Genomic DNA, 23,433 nt, shown 5'->3' on the forward strand with positions numbered 1-23,433 from the left:
TGAATTATTTGAAATGGCTGTGGTTAACAAGTGGGAGAATGCATGTAGATTGTGTTCAGAGGAGAAAATCGAGATGTTGCCAATATTTGGCAACGAAGGAGTACAACGCAAAGTGGCGCAAAAATTACGAGCTTGTTTGCCAGTTTTAGTATATAAAACAGATCCACTGCCTAAACAAATTTGTCAGTTTTGCGCAGCACGTCTGGATGATATTTATGAGTTTAGAGAATATTGTCTTAATGTTTACAAAAGTATGCATGTAAAGTTGTTGACTTATAAGGATGTTGAATCTGTACAGATATTTTTTGAAGCTATGAAAAATTCTCCTGATCCTTGCCAGGTACGTGAACCGTAATAATCTTTTTGATGATAGTAATTGATATATATATATATATATGTATATGGATGCAACAGCAAACTATAATATATAATATCTACATATAAAATAAATATTTATATAAAATATTTTCCACAGGCACAACTCTGCACAGAAAAAGTTAGAGCTCCGCCGCCATTAGTGCCATTACCATCGTTACTTCCTCTTGAAAGTTCTTCAATGCCGACTGAAATTAATCGAGAGCATCAATCTAATTGTTGTATTGAGACATTGGCTGAACTACCATGTGAAGTGGAAATTGAAGAAGTAAACTCAGAAACATTTCTTGGAGATGAAACATGTGAAAGTACAGATTCAAAGACAATATCAGAGAATGAATTTTATATGGGAACAGACAAACAAACTGGTATTAATGTTCTTGAACATATGGACGATGAAAATGAATTTTCCAAGGGAGAAATTGGAACGAAAAAAGAAGAAAAACGAACTAGTATTCTAGAACAAGTTTTGACAGGAAGTTTAACTATGAATGATCGTAAGGAATTAAAAGGCAGAGAAAATTTAACGTCAAAGTGGTGGTGTGCACCTTGTAACAGTTATTACAAGTGAGTATGTAATTTATTATTAATTAGTTTTTTTTTTTTTTTTTAATATAAAGAATAATATTTTATCTGTAGAACAAGAGAGAGCTTAATAAAGCACATGCAATTGCATTGTCCACGTAAATATACGTGTAGAAAATGTCCTATGTCTTTTGAATCGGTTGAAGATTTGGCTAAACACGAAGGTACTAATCATTTGAAAGTTACATTAGATTTTGATGAAATAGTAAAAGAGTGTCATCAGTGTGATCGTAAATTTGTTAGTTGGGAAATGTTAAAGCAGCATAGAATGCGTGATCATTTAGGTGAATCTATTGCAATAGGAATGAATACATGGTGCTCCCTCTGTAACAGGTATTTTATTAAATCTAAATAAAATAATAATTCATTTGAATAAGTATATTCATATATGAAGAACTTTATTATTTTCTAGATTTTTCCCTACTATAGAAGCTTATCACAATCATCAGCAGTTGCACCAAAATAATAACTATATAATGGCACAAACACAACTTTCTATGCAGTCTAGTAACCTTTGTATAATTGGTCTTGGAGATTCTTCACGAGAGATTAAGAAGGAACATTCTTTTGAAAATACTAAATCACTTACTTGTCCTACATGTGGAAAAGTAACGCATACATAATGTTTTTTTTTAATATCATAATATAATCTATTATAATAAATTATATATGAAAAATTATTAAATAATAATATTTGTTTTTCTCTTATATTTGATTGTAGGTATGTACACAACAAAGTGCATTGTCAAATCACATGCGTATTCACGAACCTAAAAGACATAAATGTGATATTTGTGGTCGATCATTTGGTTTATTTATACGTTTAGCAGCACATAGAATGAGTGAACATAATCAACAATCTTCTATTTCTCCTGTTATGGCATGCGTTGAACAGGAAGAAGCTTTAAATGCTGCACGAGAAGCACGAGAGGCTAGAGAAGCTTGTACTCGTGGTGGAAGAGTCAGAACATACTCAGAGGTTTAACTACCATAATTTATTTACCTCTTCTATATATATTACAATAATATTATTATAAATAATATTATATTAACAAGCTTGAAAGATTAACGAATTTGTTTGATAAAATTGTAACTTGTTATACATTATTTTCAGGCATTAGAAAGAGATAATATGTTGAAAAGTGTTGAACCTTTAGCAAAACGGAATGCTTCAATACATTCATTACAAACTAGTGGAGTAAGTAAGAATGTTGCACGCTGTGGTATTTGTTTACAATGGTTCGACGATCATACAACAATGTTGATACATTTGCAAACTCATTCAGACTTCTATACATGTAAAAATTTCACTTGCCACATATGTAAACTATCTTTCAAAGAAAAATGGCAACTTTTCAGACACGAGGTTATAAAATATATACTATATTTATGATGTTCCATTATAAAAAATCTATTTTACATCTGATTACGTTTTTACAGATGTCACATAAACGTATCGATACATCTTCCTCCTACATATGTAATGTTTGCAATAAAACATTTTTAGATAAAAGTTTACTCAAAGCACACGAAAAGACACATACTATGGATAAAACGTATCACTGTCCAAAATGCAATAAACTTTTTTTCAAAGAAGTTTCATTGTTGGCCCATCAATGCGCGGGTGAACCATTATTTCGAAAAAGGGATATAGCTCCGAAATCAACACAAAAATCGATATTACAAAATACCAAAAGATATAGGTGCTCTAAGTGTAACGCATCTTTTAATAATTCACAATCAAAGAACTTTCATATGAGAGTTCACGCAGAGAGTATTAATGCAGCAGTAAGTTTAATATTTCTTTTATATCTAGTAACAATAATGTTGGAATGGATTTTAATTTAATTTTGTAAATATAGGTACGACAAATAGAAATAAAAGAAGAGGCAGAAAATAATATAATGCCAAAATTAAAACCAGAAACGTCATTAGAATACATCATGTCTCCGATTGAACCAAAAGTTGAGATTAACGAAGGAAGTACACCACCTCCAGTTAAGAGAACTCTCATCAGAACAGCTGGAGGGTAAGACGTGTACATTCAGTATCTTAATTGTTCTTGTTCTCTGTCATCTTCATTTTTTTTTTTTTTTATACGATTTGTAAATGCCTTCTAGATATCGTTGCGGCGTTTGCCAATCTCCATTTGTTTTAAGAGAATTAGCAGTCGCACATTTGAGATCTGCACATCCTGTGATGCCATATCAGTGCCCTTATTGTAAAAAACGATTTACAACTCAATACACATTTACACATCATATTAAGACCGATCATCCTGACGAACCAGAAAAGTAAACATTAACAAAGAAAATCATTTTTAGTAGTAATAATATTAAATAGTAGAAATACAACGTATGAAAATGCATGTTGCCTTTCTACTAAAAAATGTGCCTCGTGTGATAGATAAAGAAGAAATTCCTATGAAAAATATGAATAATATATGCAAAACTTCGATTTTGCGAAAGCAAAGAAATGTATTGCATCTAGTTTCGATGTTCCTGTTAAAGTAGCGTGAGACATTGCATTGTAGGTGTTCGTTATTAAGGATCATATCTGTTCAATGATGTTAGCAATCCAAAGATATATAGGTATTTTCTCTAATGAAAAGTGTGTTCATATAATATTTATTTAATTTGCACTTACAACATAGAAAGAAGACTCATTAGTATCATTTATAACAAAATAGTACACTATATTTTGCCGATATAATAATAAAACCTATTGATTATAGGGGAAGAATTTGTACTTATGCTTGAATTATATATATGTATGTGACTCGTAAAAGTATATATATATATATATATATATATATATATATATATATATATATACACATGTACGTATGTGTGTTAGTATGTGAACTGCAATGTCTTCTCGCCAAAAAAAAAAAAATTCGAGAAAATAATAGAATATCATAGTTTTGGATAGATATAATTTTATAAATGCAACATGAATAAAATTTATGTTATATTCAATAATATACATTCCCCTTTTTACCATGCGATCAGAAACAAAAAAAAAGAATTAAAAAATTTAATTTAATTAAATATCATAAAAATCTATTTTTCTCGTGTATAATAAAGAAAAAATTTATGAAAAATAGTAGTACTTATGCAGCCACGCCTGCTTGTTATATTTATAAAAGTGTATGTATGTGTATACATATATATGCATACATACATACATACATACATACATATATATATATTTAGAAATATGTATTTACAATAAACTATTACCAAAACTTTTATTTTTAAATTCATAGATAAAGTTAATAAGCATTGAAAAAGGAATTTAAAAAATACAGGTTTTTGTTATGAAACATAAAACAGTTTCGACATGATTTATATGGGAAAAAAAAGAAATAAATAAAAAATACGTAAGTGCACTTGAATCTATAAAAGTGTTGTCTATCTGTGTATATATTTAATTGTTTTTAATATCTCTAATGAAAATGGTGCCTTTTCGTATTTTTTTCAGTTAAATAATTATATTAATATATATATGTTTATATAAATATACCTATCAGAGAGACTGTCTGGTTGTTTATTGTGAAAGTTATTTAATAAAGCAATATCTTTGATATAAATTTGAATAAATATTATAATAATTTGTTAATATATACATAGAATTAAAAAATATTTTTACAAAATGTCACGTGATAATTGAAAATTTAATTACTAGTTAAAACTATAAGTACCTTCTATATATTCACAACAAAATGACATTGTAAATATATATGTATATGTACATAGATTAAAAGGATTTATTGTATCGTTCTTACATTTCTGTACGCCTTATTAGATATATTATATTATACATATTTCATATCGGATTCCGAAGACTAACAACTTCTTTGATATTTCATAAAATTATAATCTATAAATGTGCTTAAATAATTGTAGACAAGTTATTAAAATGCATTTAATTGATCATTGTTGGGTTCGTTCAAGCTTGAAAGTAAACGTATAAGTGCGATGAAATAAAATAAAAAATGGCGGTAAGAAAAAGAAAAAAGAAATAGTGGTCTGTGTGTGTCAATGTAATAATTCGTAAAATATGTTAAAAATAAATGAAAATGAAAATGATGCTGTTCAAAGAAGAAAGAAATTGGATGTTCCGCCTTAAATTCGTGCCCACTTTGAGAATTCGTAATACGAATTTGAGTAAAAGTGATGCGTGGAGGGTTGTCTGCCGACAGGCGCATGGAAAAGCCAAAGGGGGCAGATCTGCCGCATTAGCCTCGCGGAAAGCTGTTCCTCTTGTCAGACGCGACGCGTCCGCGAACACGTACGGTTCTAAGCTTTCCGATAAGAATCAAAGAAGATTCTTTTTGTTCGTTCGGTCGTTTTTTTTTTAACGACTCGACTCGAACGAACAATTTTTATTTTATTTCTCGAAGTATTTCGATTTGAAAAAATACCTGAGAGGATCGATCCCAAAAGATCGATAATACGCGGGACGTGCAATCGGGAAAAACAATCAATTTCTTGGAAACTGATTAACGTATATCGACGGGACGAGGATCGGAGGGAGGACGATTAAAATCCGACCTTGACTGGTCGGAAAAAGGATTCCACTTTAAGGAAACACATGGTACGGTGATCGTTATGATGACTGCAAACCGATTCGCGCCTTTCGTCACCCTCGTTTCCGTCGTTTTGGTGTCGACATTTCGTCACGGTGAGTCTCTTCGCAACGCGAAAATTAAAAGAAACCAATTTCTATCTACTTTTTTTCTTAGTTTCGATAAAAAAGAAAAAAAAATGTAAAGTAAAAAAAGTAAAAATATAAGTACATTTAAAAAGGATCACCAATAAAATGAATAATCTTTTATTTATCGCGATTTTAAACACGTGCTGCATCGCTAAAGAAAAACTAATCGATTGGTTGGATCGATCGGTCTGAATTTTTCGATTTAACATTTTGCTTTGATACTTTCATACATTGATAAATGAGTACAATTTTTTAAGTTAATCGAATTATTTAGAGAAATAAAAATGGTTGTTTGCTCGCATATCGTTGATTGTCACAAATAAAAATGGCTGTTTATTCGCTTCGTTATTTATTGATCACAAAACATTATAAATACATCGTTTGATATTCAATTTGTATAAAACTATTATCTCTATGTGCTTACATTTAAATATATATTTTTTTTTTAAATAACAGGAAATGAGAACCAATTACACTTTCGATAGAAAAACGAGAATCAATAGTACGACCTTGGGTATTCGATTGGAACTTTTATGAAAGAACGACACAAGTTAGAATGCTTGATACTCGATAAATTTAATTTGATAACAAATAGTTCTTGTGCTACTTTATTGAGGAACGGTTTTATCGACATATTATAAAGATACATAGGAAGGATACATATATGTATGTATATATATATATATATATATATATATATATATATATATATATATAAATATATATATGATCTTACTATCTCAAATTCTTTCTTATATAAAACGCCCATTGTATTATGTAACAACACAAGAATCACTTGATGTTCTTGATTAATATCATTTTTGTTAAATATCACGTTTCACATATTTTTCTATTATGTTATAAGTAAACATGTAATAAATTATAAGTCAAGATTATCTACGATACTTTAAACTCCAATTATGTTATATTTAATTAACAGATAACATTTGTCTAAATTAATCAAAACTTTTCCGACAAATTGAAAATAATATTTCAAGTTTTCTAATAGTGAACTGTTTGATATTACAATAACAAATATCTTTTCCAAATTATATTACTCTAGTATGATCTTATTATGATTTTCTTAGTATTATAATTGTCTTATAGAAAGTGTAAATATTTAATAAAAGTATCGATAATCAATCAATGAGAATCGATTGAAAAAACAAAAAAGAAAAAATAAGAAACTGAAGTATTAATGCTTCTGCAAAGGATTACGTTGTTCCACATATTCGTTGAGGAAATCGTACAATAGTAGCACTTGTGGTACTTCGCTACCACCTTTCTAGAAACTTAGATGTTAGATAGCTTAGATCCTTAAATCGGATTTTATTAAGAAAATACCTGGTACGCGGATAGAAAACAGGTCGACGATACTTCGAAGAAATATTGTCCCTGGTCTCAAGTTGACTGCATTATAATGTGCTTAAATATAAATCGATCCTCGATTTGAATCGGATTAATAATGAATCTATATATAACAACGTTAATCTCGTATTATCCCATTTGATCTCGTATGCTAATCGTGTGACGAAAATTTGATTTAGAATTTAAAATTGACAAAAAATAATCAAAATAGGTATATTCTCGGATTTCATAATTAATAAAACAGATTTCAAATCGTTTCGTATAAAAAAAAAATTACAAGCTTTCTCATTTCATCATAATTAAATACTTATCATTTGTCAACAAGTTTATACCGTACTCAATTAGGAATTCTCAATAAGAACAAAATAATAAAATGTAGATATGATTTTGTTAAAGAAGACAGCGTGACATATTCCTAGAAACAATGCGTTAGAATAAAACAACGTGAGAAACGATATAGGAATGATTCAAACGAATTCTTGATATCGGATCGCTCGATAAATAAATAAAAAAAATAAATCAATAAATAAATAAAAAAGATCAATAATTTTTGTAATAACTGTTATTATCTTATCAGATCTAACATAGTTTACGGAAATTTAGAGGATTTCGTTCATAGAATCGGTCCTCACAAGGGTTATCGAGCGACCCACATTCTCCCCTCCATCCCCCTGTTCAGTCCTTCCCTCTCTCTCTCTCCCTCTCTCTCTCTCTCTTTTTCTCTTTCTCTTTCTTTTACTCTGTCTTTTACCTTCGTACATTTCTCTCTTTTTCCTTATACCTCGTGGTACCACGATGACATTGAATACTTTGCATAAACCCTATTGCATCTTGAAGGTTAAAATAAGGTCTCCTTAATTTGCTTAATATTCGTACTTTGAATAGGAATTTTTAATGCAAAGGTCAAAGGTTTTTATTGATCTCTAATTTCTCATTCGAATAATTATATTTCATCTCAATGAAATATCTGAATATTTATAAAAAATGATCTATATATCTACAATGATATTATATACATCAAAGTTCTATCTGGAATACCTTGACAAGAGGAAAAAAAATAGAAATCGACTGCCGATCGAATTGGACCGTCTCAATTTCTGTCAGTTACGTAAAAGATCCGCAACGTCGTGGTAGCATGATACGTTGTCATGCTACGTGTCTTTTTACTATCCCCTATCCCCTTTATACTTCCTTTTTATCGAAGATCGAAGGTTTGTCATTAGAGTCAAATGTCACCGCAAAGAAAAACTCTGTTTGCTTTACCATGAAAATATCTCATTGATATCTTTTATTGTGATTATCTAGATACTTTTATTTTAAGATTCATTATAATAAAAAAAGAAAAAAAAAATAAAAAAAAAGTTTATCACAACTATAAATCTTTTATTGCGATATTATTATAATATGAAAAATTTTATTGTACGTGTAATAAAAGATCTTTCGATTTAAAGATGATTATTATCTGAAAAAAATTTTATTGTTTCCATAATAATATGAATCTTTTAATCGTAAAATCATTATAATCTAAACAAGTTTATTGTATGTGTCCGATAAAATTTTCGATTTGTTTTACGTTAAAGTTGAAAAATAGCTGATAGATAGTCGTAAATAGGGCACGTTCGAAGAAGCTAACCTTCCCTTGTGTTACACGAAATTCTGTTACGTAAACTATATCATTAAGAATGTACTCTCCGTGTGGTTTCCACATTTAATCGATATTCGGTGCAGGCTCGCTCTCCATATGTTAGGTTTACTTTACTCTCCTATCTAAAATGTTTTACATTCAGCTACAAAAGGGGTGAATCTCTGTGACGTGATAAGTATTTGTAGGTTTAACATAGGTCAGGATGAAACAGCCCTATCAGAGAGAGAGAGAGAGAGAGAGAGAGAGAGAGAGAGAGAGAGAGAGAGAGAGAGAGAAAGAGAGAGTGAGAGAGAGTGAATGAGTGAGAGAGAGAGAGAGAGAGATAGAGATAGAGAGAGAGAGAGAGAGCTATTCGTATATATACTTGTATAAGAGACACTTATACGTAGACTTGTATCCCAATATAATAATCATTAAGGAACTTTATCGTTTAGCTTACTCGAGTATTATTCATCAATTCCTAATATTGCCAAATTTGTTTTGTGAAACAACGGATGAATTAATTGTAGTATCATGAATGTGACAGAAAAAGTGTGCTATGATCGAAGAAAACAGAAAAGAAAAAAAGAAAAAAAAATCGCCATAAAACGTTTAGTAATTTATCAAGCAGATAAATGCATCATGCTGGTTGATTAATTTTTCTTTTTCTTTTTCTTTTTCTTTTTTTTTTCTTTTTTTCTTATAAAATTTGCACCTTCTACGCAAAGACTAGTTTTCATAAAGTATATCACTAGGCCATCGTACCGATTGCACTTGGTCCGACTGCTCGATATCAGCTGGCACGGCAGCGATTCAGCTAGAGGGTGGTTGGGGTGTGCTGTGACGTCACTAGCTCACACTACGGCAACAGGGCCGTATCTTCTAGGTTGCCGTCAATATATTTTCGGGAAATCCTTTTTTACGTTTCTCCCCTCTTTCGTTCAATTGGATAAATGATGATCTCACTTTTTTCTTTTTTCTTTTTTTTTCATTTCAGGCGAAGCAATAATATGCTATCAGTGCAACAGCGAATACGATCCAAGGTGTGGCGATCCGTTCAATCCGTACAGCCTTGGAACGGTAAATTGCAGTTTTCAACCACGATTGGAGCACCTCGATCATCTCGAGCCCACGATCTGTCGGAAAATCAGTCAGAGAAGTACATCGACAAATTTCTTACTTTCTTTTTTTTTTATTTTCACTTATAAAACTTTTTTTTTAACGTATTCTCACGTAATTTCATCATTTTTACTGAGGCTATCGGTTTATTAAGTTTGACACAATAATTATGAATTATACAGTATTATTATTCACTTATGCGTTTTACGTACGAAATTGTTATTACTAATTTTTTTTGTTTTTATTTTTTTTCTTTGTTTTTTGGTTGTTCTTTTTTTTCTTTATATCGAAAAATGCGCTAACGGATGCATATTCTTCAAGTAATAAAGAACAGGGTTGCCGTCTGCATTGCGGCGGCCTCCTACCTGATAACCTTGTAGTCAAAAGATGGGCTTAGAAACATGAATACTTGTCCTTTCGAAGTTTTAGTGTGTCGAATATAAATGAGACATCAATTATATTTAAAAATTCAAAGACTTGTATACATAAATGATTATCAATTTTCATTTAATATATTCATGATAAACGATATGTTCATGTTATGTATGTGCGCGCGCCTGCACATACGTACACACACGTACACACACAAACAAACACATATATACACGTTAAAGTGTTAAATAAATGAAGATAGAAGTTAAGCATAGAAATTTTTTGAATAACTTCAAATCTGCGTAAGCTTTTAATCTTTAACTCATATCACAACTATATGCTTTGCAATTTAAAAAAGAGAATACATTAAATTATTCATCCATGAAAGTTTCATAAAAAATCGCGTAAAATGAATCGTCAAACTTTATTGTCGTTTCTAAGGACGTAGCTTAGAACTAACGCGAGGAATAAAAATTCTAAAAGAACATTGAAATTCATGCAACGCGTGTCTCGTACTTTCTATTCGTCATTGTATCAAAAAAGCCTTTTGCCCCATAAAAGATTTTTCTCAGATTTATTTGGATTCATGGAGTTTATATTTAATCCTCCTTTTAATTATGACATAATTTTATCGAAAATCATATAGTGAAGATATAGTTGATTAAAAATCTTGTTGATTAAAAAGAAAAGAAAAAAAAAAAAAAAAGACAAAAAAGAAAATGGAGTTTAATCTAATACAATACAAATGCAATATAACGTATTATGATTTTCTTCGAGTGTTATTTCTTTTCTTTTTCTATATTAAAAGAATCTCTTTCAAAACTTGCAGTTTATGGAAAGGAAAGAGTCGTAAGGGGTTGCGGCTACGTTACGGATCAAAAGAACAACGAAACCTGTTTCCTAAGAACCGGCACTCACGACGTCCGTGCGCATTACTGCGCCTGTACCGGTGATCTCTGCAATTCTGCCGAAAAACGTAGACCGTCCTATTTATTGAACCTGGCAACCGTCGCGACTATCATCGTGGCGATTCCGAGTCTTATTTTATCGAGTCCTTTTTCCCTACCTGTATTGACATCGTCCAATTTGTCAGTAGCCTAAATAGAGAGCAGCTGGTCGTTAGCGGCTAATTATCACGCCTAAAACCGAATCAAACGATTCGAGCCTAATTCGACTTGTCGTTATTCGATGCCTGAGAAAATTGGGTTGCCAATAGAGGAGAAATAAGAAGAAAGAAGGAAGGAAAGAAAGAAAAAGAGAGAAAATAATTTTTCTGAAAGGATTCAAATAAAAAAATCAAAAAGAATCTATTCGATCTTTTTTCCTCCATCGGAATAAAAAAATTGACGAAGAAAGAACGATAGAGAAATAAAAAAAAAAAAGGAAGAAAAGAAAGAACACTAAAAAGAAACAAAAAAAAGCAAAAAAAAAAGAAAGAATCCCCAAAGGAACGAATAGAAATTATTTCCTGCTTCTATCTTTCTCGTCTTAACACGATATGGTACATGAGAATGAAATAGGAGAGGCGAGTATTACGTGAGAAAGATGATTTAAAAAAAAAAAAGAAAAGAAAAGAAAAAGAAGAAAAAAAAAAGAAAGAAATGTAAAAAAAGCAGAGGTAAACGATTATCGACGAGTCGACGACGATCCAAATACTGCTGCTGCTTCTACCTATTTTTGGATGAAAATGTTTGGAGTGTGCGCGATAGGTATGTACACCATTGTTCCGTGCTCTACGACCGGGGCCGCGTCAAAAGTAGTCAAATTATAATCAGTAGTAGTATATAAGAAAAAAAAAGAGAGAATGATTTAAAAAAAAAAACTGCCAGAGACGCGCGAATTCGAAGCGATAGAAATATTCTTGAAACGTGAATGGGACATATGTAATGATTAACGCAATAGATAGAGAGAAAGAGAGAGAGAGAGAGAGAGAGAGAGAGAGAGAGAGAGAGAGAGAGAAGAATAAAAGATAAAATGTTTTAGACATATAGGAAGTAAATAATAGTGTCAAGAATTACGCTACGAACGGACACGCGCATATTAGACCGATAAAACGTTGAATACACGAGATTTATGGTCTGCCGATGTATCGCTATTACAGGAAGACGTTAAATGGAATTGCACGCAAAGAAAAGAGATTATGGCTTATTTTTAGACGAGTGACACTACATGCGATTGCGTTCGTGATAGTGCGAAATCCTTTGTTTACGATCATTTAAGAATTTTTCAATCGAAAAAAAGTTTAAACGTATTAACGAAAATATATTCTAATATATAATAATTGTAATATGTCAAGGAAGGAACTAAATTTTTATCCGTTTTCTTGGAATCCCTCAGGCCTCTCCTATTACTATTACCTTTATCGAAATATCGCCAATCACGAACACGATCCACATGTTTTGCCGATTTTTGCAATAAATATATATTAGTATAAATGAAAATTCTCAATAATTCGTAGTGAAATGGGAAACGCACCGTGAGCGATCAAGAAATACTAAATATATACTTATATGTACGTACACGTATATGTATATATTTTATTGTATTACGAAGATTGTCTCGCGTGTTGCGTGTGTATATGTATGTGTGGGTGCGTGTAAGTTGATGTATGTACAAAGAGAATATATGTAGTAAGTATGTATATTTGAATGAACGATCAGTAAGTAATGCTGAAATCGATGTTAGCTCATCGATTTTACGTGCTATTTCTTTGAGGGCGTTCGACGTAGATGAAATAAAAAAATTAAGAAAAAGAAAAAAAGAAAAAAAAAAAAGAAAAAAGAAAGAGTTAAAATTACAATTCAAATTAAAATTAAAATTAAAATCAACGGAGAAGATTTAAAAAGAGCTCTCTCGGTCGAGAAAGATTAAACGTTCGTAACGAATCAGCCAGGTAGTGTGTTTGATCGAGGATCGATAAGTAGATGAAATAGAAACGCTTAAGTAAAAAAAGAGAATTAAAAAATAAATAAATAAACAAACGCGTCTCATACACATACACATAACAACGCGGTCCTAATACCATTGAATCTTACAAGGATCTTTAACAACGTCACCACCGCCATCATAATTGCTCAAGTGTTAACAGTCGCCACTACATTTACCACACTACTATACTACTACTACTACTACTACTACTACTACTATTACCAGTAATACCGCTACTATCGCTACTGTTACTATTAATGCAATTAAAATAACGATACTACTAATTGTAAGCAAAGAAAGAAAAAAAAAGGATGAAGAAAACAACAAAAAAGAAAAAAAAATACATTACGACGAACACAGAGCAACCGACGGTAGCAATAGAACAAGGAAAAAGAAACAATAGCGAAAAAAAGATAGAAGTTTCCTGTGGCTTTTGAGGGAGGATAGAGAACGGAGGGAGGAAGGTGATGGGGGTGGATAGGGACGTGGCGTTTTCAAATAAATAAATCGTTGTAAAATGACAGCGAAATTGAATTAAAAAAAAAAGAAAAAAAAAAAAAAGAAAAAAAAACAAAAAAGAAATGAATACGCGAATTCCGTATACGCACTCGGAAGCACGAAGCTTAAGGCCCTATTATTGAAAGTGTTGACTCACATTCTTTTGATACAGATCCAAGTTAGAGACAATTTTCAAATCGTTGAAAGACGCGGTATTAAAACTCTGCCTCTTCGATTCGAAATCGTTTCGCATCAATTTCTGTTCTTTCTGACACATCAGGATTATAATTAATAATAATAATAATAATAATAATAATAATAATAATAATAATAATAATAATAATAATAATAATAATAATAATAATAATAAGAGAGAAATACAACGCGTGTGTGTTCTTCTTTCTGTTCGAAGAATCTCAACGCCCTATGTTAAATGTTAAAAATTTATAAAATATGTATCTAAACAATGATTATTCCTTTGCAATGTTTCCTTCGTTCTATGATTCCCTTGGTGTTGCTTGTAAAAAAAAGAAAAAATGAAAAGAATATTTTAAACACCGCAAATTTTCGTGTTCGATCTCTAACGATCAAGCGCCTTTAATCTATAATGACTGATGATCCTGAACGTGATCCAAAATGCGCGAATTGGATCTCGAATTTCTAAATTAATTCCGACGGACGAATTCGATTAAGAATTAAAAATAATAATTACAATTAATTAACACCTCTAGTGTTCTAAATACTGTTATTTCTGCCGATACATGTCATGTGACTCTTATGCGTTTGTTCAATTACGCTTAAAGTTATATTCTTAAATATAAATTTAAAGTATGTTTACGAATGGAATATAGAAAAGTTTGAAATAATTTCAAAAAATGTGTCCACGATTTGAATTTCTTGTAAAGGAAGAAAATCCTCGAGGGATAACAACAAGAAAAATGTGCTTTTCTAGTTACTCGAATGAGTATAATAATGGAAACGCAGATTAATCTGATTTGTCATTTCAAATTCACCCGATCTTAAATCATACAGTCGCGCATTTCAATACATATCATCTTACATAATCGTGGTGGATCAAATTGCAATAACACACATTTCCAAATCATGACACTGCCCCGCCTCATGCATATCGAATTGAAGAATAACACATTTTGACGACATGCGTAAAATTCTTATACATAATAATGATCGCAAATTGACGCTTCATTAAGAATTCTAGTTATAATACCGGTTGTCCCATAAAAACGTATCAAGAGAATGTCTACGTCAAACTTTTTAAATTTGTTTGTAACATTTATTGTCAAATTATATATTCTATTGTACACAAAATACACAATGTACAGAGAGTATTCTGCCAATAAAGTGTTAAATGGTTACGGAAAAGAATATCAAATTATATTGTTTTTCTTCCAAAAATCCCATTATAAACATTTACTGTTTCATGTAGATATATTTATATTGTTTTGGAAGTGGGAGTCCTTTTTGTTAATTAAAATATTCTTTCACATTTATATATAAATCACTTGTGAACAAAACTTTCGTTTAATTTGTTTTAGAAAGATATATAAAAGTGAGAAAAATATAAAAATAACATACATACACATATATATGCATATGTATATATATATGATAGTTATAGATTATATGTACATTTTATATCTGTTATATTAAAGTTTTCCTAGAAATGAAATTTTATATAAATATTTTATGGAAAATATGATACATGAAATCAAATGTTTCTATATAGTATTGTTATACAAATGTCTTTTGTTTTACTATTATCTGTAAATCAAATCGCTTATATCCTTAGAAACTTAAATAATTATTTTTTTTTTTTGTATATAAATGTTATAAAACCCAATTCTGCATTAACACAATTTATATTTACAGTTGTTTTTAATAGTAAAAATATATCATAAAACTTTTACAAATACAAATCTTTTATCTATTATTAATTATGCTGAATAAGATGTTCTTTTGTAACTTGACATTTCATTTAAGAATAGTTTGTGTCATAAATATATTAATATGTAAAGTTAAATAAATATTAAACTTTATCTATAGCAGTTAAGAAGCATATCAAATCCTACATATTAAAGCTTTATGAAATAGTTTAATGACATAGTTAGTTAGAAATGTTTAGATCTAACTATAGATACATTGCTTCTGCCCAAATTGATATAATCTGCAAAGCTTAGACAAGTATAATTGATATTAATATTTGAATATTGCAAACATATATTTTTATGTATTTCGCTCTTATGTAGATAAATATCCAATAGAACTTAAAAAGATCTTTCCATTTTAACAGATTAATAAAGTATGTTCTAAAAACTAAATGAACTAGAAAGCATTTCTATTACTAAAATAATAAATTTCTTTATATCCTAGCTATTAATAAATAAAATTATGTAAAATAATGTAACGAAATGTCAAACGTTTTATATGTATTTCTTGGTACTGCATTAATACAATATTAATGTATAATGCACTTTAGCAGTGTATTATCAATGTATTAGAATTATTTCATAGATAAATTTATAAATACAGGACGTGTAAAAATTTTCTCACTACATTATCAGATAATTTTTCAGTTCATCAATGGCAATGAAAATTCTTAAACAATCATAAATTTGATATTGATGTTAGACAAATAAAATAGTTTGGAATAATAAAAGAAGTAAGACTTTAATTATCAAGATTAAAATTAACTTTGCATGACCATATTCAAAAGTGATTTTATACCGATTATGAATTAAAAAATTATCTGATAAAATGGCAACATGTAATTTTTATATTTCCTGTATATGATTAATAGCTGTTGAATATATAATGAAGTCTTGATCTCAATGAATAATCGAGTAAATTGTGCATTTGTAAAGATGGTTATTTGCATTTTACAAAAAAGCAAATAACTTCTGATAAATTATATTTGACTTCATTTTAAGAAACAAATATATTATTTTCTGCGCGAATATTAATATGCGATTTTTCTTGATCAACTAATACTTAAGTAAATTTTATAATTAAAGATAACTATTTAAGTAACTTTAAATGATATATCTACGCTATAATTTCGATGTATAAATGCAAGTTAAAATTTACACAGTATTTTGGTCCGACCAGAAAAATATCATAATACTAGATTTATAATATCTAAAAAGCACGCAATTTTCGACAATTATAATTAAATGATTAGATGATTAGAAAAATCTTATTGAAAATGAAATTCAAATAATTCAATCTCGAACTCGCAAACTTACAAAATCGTGATTTTATAGTCAGCATTATTGAAAGCACCTTTCAATTCCCATTTTCTCATGTATTTTGTTTATTTCTTTAAACTGCTAGGTATCCACAAGCATGACATCATTTAATTTCTCTTCCTCATTAAACAAAAATGGTGTTACTACTTGCATATTAACAGACATGTACAAAGGATATGTTAATTGTTTATCCAGAGACATCACCTGTTTCTAGAATATAAATCATAAAGATATATTAATTTGAAACACTTTATATATAATAGTTATATATATACTATTTATACCTCTTCGTTTTTGTGTAGCGATAACCTAAGCATTCCGGAAGATTGGATATGTTTAACTTGGCGTTGTTCATCCAATGAAATTAATGTTACCCTAAAAATAATTACAATTTTCTTTTTTCGTTTTTTTTTTTACACGCTATTATTTATGCAATGATATTTTTCTATTTTATTTACTTTACTTACTTTAAAATAATATTATGTTTATTATGATTTGCGTGAATATGATCTGTATCTAATCTTTGATTTCGTTTGATACGCAAAATTGTAGTATCCAGACACATAATAAAATCTAGTCCAAAATGAAATGCTGTCCATCTCCAGATATGTTCACCGGGTTTCTCAACATATCGGCCACACCGAAAACATTCTTGATAAAATTCTTTTTCACTCATTTGTTCAGGTCTATAAATATTATAAATGTATATGATGTATTTTGCAATTAATTTATAAAAAATAAATTTATTATATGATAACTGACCCTTTATCTTTGCTAGCATCAATTCTTAATAAATGTAACCATTGTTCTTTATATGCATCATGTAACCAACTAGGAGGTATTAAATCATCACTGTATAAAACTCTAACATCTTGATCATGTAAAAGTAGATATTTCATTCTTAGAGCTTTGAACGGAGTTGCATATTCTTTGCCTTCCTCTGTCGCTAGAAAAGGTTCTGTCCATGTATGGTTTTTAAAGTCTATCTCAATCGTTTCATCTCTATTTTTTAGATGTACAAACAGCCTAAAACAATGCAATAATCTACATTTAATTATTTCTTTGGTTATTTGAATTACATGTTAAAATGTATTCAATAAATCATATACTATAATGAAAATAGAATATTTTACCATAGACGTAGCATCATATATATACAAAATTCTGTTTGTATAACCACCAAATCTGGACTAACAATCAATTCTGCCATTAAATCTGGAGTAATGTCTTGTAAAAGTGTTGGATATAACCAACCGTATCCTAATAAATTAACTTCCATCCATTTTTTAGCAGCCACTTTAACTGCAGGCATACCATATGAAACTGCTGCTTTATAATATGGAACAACAGTTTTAATGTTTGTAGTTTCAATCATAATATTGGTGCATTGATCGATCAATCCTTGTAATTGAAATAAAGTAGCCGTAGCTAAAATTGAAATGACATCCTTTGGCTCTAAACTGACTTCGTCTTGGTAAAATGATCCTAGTACTGTTAAAAGAGCTGAAAAAATTATAACTGAATTATTAAAAAAAATATTCATTATATTACTATAACGTAATATTTAAAATATATCAATCTTATTTACAATCTAATGTGATATTGGAATCAGCAATTTCAACGCTAATTACAGTTTCATTTGTTTCTCTCCAGGACCCAGAAAACATACTTGCAAAATATGGACTCTGCAAATGAATCCATTTTAATATAAATTTGATAAAAATATAATTTGTTTATATAAAAATAGAATATTAATTAATTCGTACTTGACTAATATAAACTTTATGTAATCTCCATGCTTTTCCTAACATGAGCACAGTTATATCACTTCCTTTCTCTTCTTGGAATAAAGTTTTGTATATATATTGTGCGGTTGTTAGTAATTTTCTCCTACAAAAGCATGCATTATTACAAATTATAAAAATTTACATATATGAAGTTACTCTGATGGAGTAATCAATTGTCCCACTTTTTAGGCGTTTGAAGTGTTCGATCGATGTATTCAAATTCAGAATCGAAATCATCCTCTTCGATGCATTTTCGTTTACGGCCTCGATAAACAGAATGTACTGCAGTATTTGACATAGATGCAATTCTACTCATATAACTTCCCATCTTTCAGAGTCCTTTTTTTTTTTTTTTTTTTTTTTTAAACAATAAGTAATTTTCTAATGAAATTCCAAGACAAACGTCAGAAATTTTGTCATTTTCAATAAGAGATATAAAAATATCGTCTCTTTGGTTATAACAAAGTGTATTTACGTAGACGTAATGAAAAGATGACAGAGACCTAAAACAACTCATGACCAAAAACGTATAAAATATCACTTCGACTTATAGTAGCACATTTATGAATAGACACAATTGGTGAATGCCTTTATTTGCACACATCCAATCATACAATAGTAGCGCAGTATAAATTATGAATAAACCAATCCTGATGACAGAATCAAAGTCGTATTTTTCATTTCATCCAATCATCTACAAGATATATCAAGCTGAAGTATTCTCATTGGTCGGACTATGAGATAACTCAATGCAAAATTCTTTTTAATTTCTTGCCTTCGTATTGATATTTTAGAAAGTGAATTATTTCGTATTAAAGAATAGAATATTATAATCGTATAATCATTATATTGACGAACAAAAGAATTTGTTATAAATTATATTTATTTTGTTTATATCGATAATATCTCGTTAATATTTTTATATTAATTGACATTTAAATATTTGCATATTTTAACATATATTTCTATTATATTTGATAACTGTAAAATAATATTTATAAAAGTATAAGATTTCTAGTTAATTTGTCCGAAGAGAATATAGAAATATCTATAATCACGTCTAATCGGACGTCGTGATTTCTACGTAAAAAGCATCCATTCCGTACTGACGAAACGATCGCCTAAGTCGACGATCACGGAAACAGCAGTTGACAAAACCTTCTGTGTGATATTATACGGTAGTCGAAAAGTTTTCGTTGATCGTATTTGAAGGAAGATTTTATGTGTTCTCCTTCGAAAGTTAGTGATAATCAGTCATTGTGTTAATAGATCTTGTTCCAGTAAAAAAGCCAAGCGTCAGTTCACAATGAGCTTCCTATTGTAAGTTTTTTCTAATAGAAATTTCGATTTATTCTATGTCTTCACTTTTACTCCATTAAACTCACGATAAGAACATTGTAGTCAAATTTGATATAGGAAATGTTAATTGTATACTTTGATCAATAGATCTTTTCGAAATATGGATTATTTTATAAAAATGATGGGATAACACTGAAAAAGAATCTGCCATTAGAGAAAGGACTGCCGGTCGTATTATCTATAAATGTTGACAGATTCTTTTTTTACATGGATATTTCATTTTTACAGCAAAATAATGTTTTCTAGATTTTATTAATATTTTTTTTTTGATACGTGCGAAAATGTTATCGATAGATAATTTCGAAGTGATTATATTTATAAAAGGTGCATTGATAATGTGCATACAATATAATCTCAATTTATATATGCAGCCACTATGAATCATCCTTCAGGAAAAATATGTTTCATTATTTTATATATATATATATTCTAGAGTTTCAATGTTATGATTATATATATATATATATATATATATATATATATATATATATGTATGTATGTGTATTTATTTTTTTTTCTTTTAATCAAAGAAAAAATTTTCTAATGTTCCAAAATATATCATTAAAAAAATTCAAATTGAGGAAATTATTTCTGTTTTTCTTTTTATTATTTCATTTAGTATATAAATGAAAACTTGATGATAAATAAATAAAAATTTTGATAAGATACAATGGAGATAACTTGCTATCTATTCAGCGAAGTAATAAATTCATATCTGTCAGTTTTACATTATCCGACTGTAAATTCAACGTTTCTGGATTTCTTAAGTGGAAGCCGATCATCGAAAACCTTTAAGCCAAAGAAGAATATCCCTGAAGGAACTCATCAATATGATTTGATGAAACATGCAGCAGCTACTCTTGGTTCTGGAAATCTAAGATTAGCAGTTATGCTTCCAGAAGGAGAAGATTTAAACGAATGGGTCGCTGTCAATAGTATGTATTATTATATTGTATTAAAGTATATATTGAATTTGTAATTTATTATATCTATTCATAAATCTTATTATTAATAATAATAATAATAATAATAATAATATTATTATTATTATTATTATTATTATTATTATTATTATTATTATTATTATTATTATTATTATTATTATTATTATTATTATTATTATTATTATTACAGCTGTTGATTTTTTTAATCAAATCAACATGTTATATGGCACTATCACAGAATTTTGTACAGAGGAAAGTTGTCCGATAATGTCAGCAGGTCCAAAGTATGAATATCACTGGGCAGATGGTCATACCGTAAAAAAGCCAATAAAATGTTCAGCTCCAAAATACATTGATTATTTAATGACATGGGTACAAGATCAATTGGACGACGAAACATTGTTTCCTTCCAAAATCGGTAATTTAATTTACTTTTATAAATGATATTGTAAATAGAGATATATTTAAAAAAACAAAATAAATATATTTTTTCATTTCATAGGCGTACCATTCCCAAAGAACTTCTTATCAATTGCAAAAACAATATTGAAGCGATTATTTAGAGTATATGCACATATTTATCATCAACACTTCAGCGAAGTTGTACAGCTTGGCGAAGAAGCGCATTTAAATACGTCTTTTAAACACTTCATATTTTTTGTTCAGGTATATTTATATAAAAAATTAAATATACCCATTATTATATACAATATAATATTATATGTATATGTATATATATATATGTATACATTTTTTTTTTATATTCAGGAATTCAATTTAATTGAACGACGAGAATTAGCACCATTACAAGAATTGATAGAGAAGTTAACTGCCAAGGATGCACGATGAATTATTCATGTGATTGTATACCCAGAAACTCCTCCAAAGAATCTCACCCACATGGTATTTGCTAACAAATGTGTAATTGCATATAATATTATGGAATTAATTACATTTTGGATATAATAGGATTTTTCTTATAAAGTGTGGGTCAATGGTTGAAAGGAGGTATTTATTTGACATTGGAACAAGCTAATACCGATTTTCGCAGTTTTTATTTTAAATGAAAAAAAGAAAAAAAAAAAAAAAAAAAAAGAAAAAAAAAAGAAGAAAAAGAAAGCTTAGAATTTATGTTGAATAGACTATTGACACACACACATATGTTTCGTAAATGAATTAACTATTTTTGTTTGTACATACACTCTTAGGAATGAGGGTCGTATTAATAGGAATTATCAAATTTCAAGATAAATTTTATTTCGTGTATCTAAGAGTTATCCTTTCAATTTTCCTTTATGTAATTATTAAATCAGGTTATAATATGCGTGTAATTTTAGAGATACGGAGAATTGAAAAAAAATTGCCTTTATTAGACAATAAGTGTTTCAATCGTGTTGTAGGTACCATATAAGTAGATTTTTTACTATAAAAACCATACCCCGGTAAAAAGTTAAAAGACAATTATTTATTGACCCTCTTCCTAGAGTATATGATATAAAATAAGAATGAAAATATTTAAATTAATCTTTGTGGTATATTCGACTGTAATCCATATGCATATAATGGCAATGACTACAAAGGGTGAGAATTATCAATGTAGACTTTTGTACAATATTTACACATCTAACACACAGCATAGTAAACGATTTATGTTATATTTAGTAGCGACACATTCTAATCAGTTAATACGGTTTGTTGTGAATTATAATTTATTATATCTAACGAGCTTTGTACTTCAAGTTTTCAACTTGTAATTGAAAAAGGATCATCTTATAAAAGATTATCTTATATATATATATAATCTGTGTAGAATATTGTATATGCTGAAGGTTGGAATTATGATGTTAAGTGATTTAATATTTAAACATATCTAATTGTGATCCATATTATTTTGTTATAAAATATAATTACACACGATCGGATGCAAAAGTAAGGTAATTTGCTATTTGAGCAAGCTGCATATAGATAGAGAAAAAAAAAGAAAAAAGAAAAGAAAAATGAGAAAATGATGTTGAAATAGCATTTAATCATTGTAATTTCGTATAATTGCTTTTATACTTATATTACATTGAAAAAGAAACGTTGTCACTTTTTTATCATAGTTTTTATATTATAATCACATGTAATGTTTTTGTCGTCGAAACATTACATATTGTTGGTATATATATGAAGGTACTAAGTTAACACATATACTTATATTATTATCATATTATTTTAATATATCGAAACATTTAGACGATCTTCATGTGTTAATTGCTTATATAATATTACATATAGAAATAAGCTGTATTTTCTTTTTATGCATCCTATTTTATACTTGTCATATGTTCAAATGCATATTGTTATTTATGCATGGGGTCAAGAAAAAAAAAATGTATTTGTTATAATGATTTGAAAAGAACAATCACATTTCTGATATCATCAAATTTATATTTTCGTATATTACATATATAAATTGGCTTTTTATAAAAGCAAATAAAAAAATCATG

General features: G+C 28.8%; 4 protein-coding genes and 1 long non-coding RNA gene across 7 annotated transcripts in view; 4 read left to right on the forward strand and 1 right to left on the reverse strand.

Annotated features, from left to right (window-relative positions):
* The first annotated feature begins 13 nt into the window (after window positions 1-13).
* Window positions 14-4,337, forward strand: LOC118445890 (uncharacterized). Of its 2 annotated transcripts, XM_035875945.2 has the most exons (9): window positions 14-340; window positions 476-942; window positions 1,015-1,293; window positions 1,373-1,568; window positions 1,682-1,939; window positions 2,075-2,326; window positions 2,401-2,748; window positions 2,823-2,989; window positions 3,081-4,336. In XM_035875945.2, exons 1-9 carry the CDS (start codon window positions 14-16, stop codon window positions 3,256-3,258), a joined length of 2,472 nt encoding a protein of 823 aa, XP_035731838.1. In that variant the 3' UTR covers window positions 3,259-4,336. The 2 variants fall into 2 exon arrangements, with proteins under 2 accessions (XP_035731838.1, XP_035731842.1); XM_035875949.2 differs by lacking the exon at window positions 1,015-1,293 and having other exon boundaries at window positions 3,081-4,337.
* An 872-nt stretch (window positions 4,338-5,209) lies between these two features.
* LOC118445894 (UPAR/Ly6 domain-containing protein crok) lies at window positions 5,210-12,107 on the forward strand. The gene is made up of 3 exons (XM_035875959.2): window positions 5,210-5,646; window positions 9,669-9,830; window positions 10,992-12,107. The coding sequence occupies exons 1-3, from the start codon at window positions 5,574-5,576 to the stop codon at window positions 11,261-11,263; spliced, it is 507 nt and encodes a 168-aa protein (XP_035731852.1). The 5' UTR covers window positions 5,210-5,573; the 3' UTR covers window positions 11,264-12,107.
* On the forward strand, window positions 7,565-9,648 carry LOC146873044 (uncharacterized). The gene is made up of 2 exons (XR_014982044.1): window positions 7,565-8,258; window positions 9,427-9,648. It is a non-coding gene; the product is annotated as an uncharacterized LOC146873044 (long non-coding RNA).
* Window positions 12,108-15,285: 3,178 nt separating the features above from the next.
* gcl (germ cell-less) lies at window positions 15,286-19,180 on the reverse strand. The gene is made up of 8 exons (XM_035875950.2): window positions 18,824-19,180; window positions 18,621-18,744; window positions 18,443-18,539; window positions 17,988-18,357; window positions 17,617-17,880; window positions 17,322-17,540; window positions 17,139-17,229; window positions 15,286-17,064 (listed from the first exon to the last, which is right to left on the reverse strand). The coding sequence occupies exons 1-8, from the start codon at window positions 18,967-18,969 to the stop codon at window positions 16,936-16,938; spliced, it is 1,440 nt and encodes a 479-aa protein (XP_035731843.1). The 5' UTR covers window positions 18,970-19,180; the 3' UTR covers window positions 15,286-16,935.
* A 542-nt stretch (window positions 19,181-19,722) lies between these two features.
* The window catches only part of mats (MOB kinase activator-like 1), a 4,332-nt gene continuing 621 nt past the window's right edge, over window positions 19,723-23,433 (forward strand). The window contains exons 1-5 of one of the 2 annotated variants that reach the window (XM_035875952.2): window positions 19,723-19,961; window positions 20,723-20,935; window positions 21,135-21,362; window positions 21,447-21,610; window positions 21,713-23,433. The exon at window positions 21,713-23,433 is cut by the window's right edge and continues 621 nt beyond it. In XM_035875952.2, the coding sequence (XP_035731845.1) occupies window positions 20,839-20,935; window positions 21,135-21,362; window positions 21,447-21,610; window positions 21,713-21,793 (570 nt within the window). In that variant the 5' untranslated portion in view covers window positions 19,723-19,961; window positions 20,723-20,838 and the 3' untranslated portion in view covers window positions 21,794-23,433. The remainder of the gene's footprint in view (window positions 19,962-20,722; window positions 20,936-21,134; window positions 21,363-21,446; window positions 21,611-21,712) is intronic. The other variant, XM_035875951.2, reaches the window with a different exon arrangement.

This window comes from Vespa mandarinia, chromosome 4, assembly GCF_050613455.1.
Source record: "Vespa mandarinia isolate Hongniang chromosome 4, ASM5061345v1, whole genome shotgun sequence".
In the NCBI taxonomy this organism is placed as follows: Eukaryota; Metazoa; Arthropoda; class Insecta; order Hymenoptera; family Vespidae; genus Vespa; species Vespa mandarinia.

Coding starts and splice junctions, on each gene's coding strand:
- LOC118445890 (XM_035875945.2), top strand. CDS start 14: ATGGCTGTGGTTAACAAGTGGGAGAATGCATGTAGATTGTGTTCAGAG. Junction 1,569..1,681: donor CTTGTCCTACATGTGGAAAA/GTAACGCATACA, acceptor ATTTGATTGTAG/GTATGTACACAACAAAGTGC. Junction 2,327..2,400: donor GGCAACTTTTCAGACACGAG/GTTATAAAATAT, acceptor ACGTTTTTACAG/ATGTCACATAAACGTATCGA.
- gcl (XM_035875950.2), bottom strand. CDS start 18,969: ATGGGAAGTTATATGAGTAGAATTGCATCTATGTCAAATACTGCAGTA. Junction 18,745..18,823: donor ACACTTCAAACGCCTAAAAA/GTGGGACAATTG, acceptor ATGCTTTTGTAG/GAGAAAATTACTAACAACCG. Junction 18,358..18,442: donor TTCCAATATCACATTAGATT/GTAAATAAGATT, acceptor TAATTTTTTCAG/CTCTTTTAACAGTACTAGGA.
- LOC118445894 (XM_035875959.2), top strand. CDS start 5,574: ATGATGACTGCAAACCGATTCGCGCCTTTCGTCACCCTCGTTTCCGTC. Junction 5,647..9,668: donor GGTGTCGACATTTCGTCACG/GTGAGTCTCTTC, acceptor TTTTCATTTCAG/GCGAAGCAATAATATGCTAT. Junction 9,831..10,991: donor TCGGAAAATCAGTCAGAGAA/GTACATCGACAA, acceptor CAAAACTTGCAG/TTTATGGAAAGGAAAGAGTC.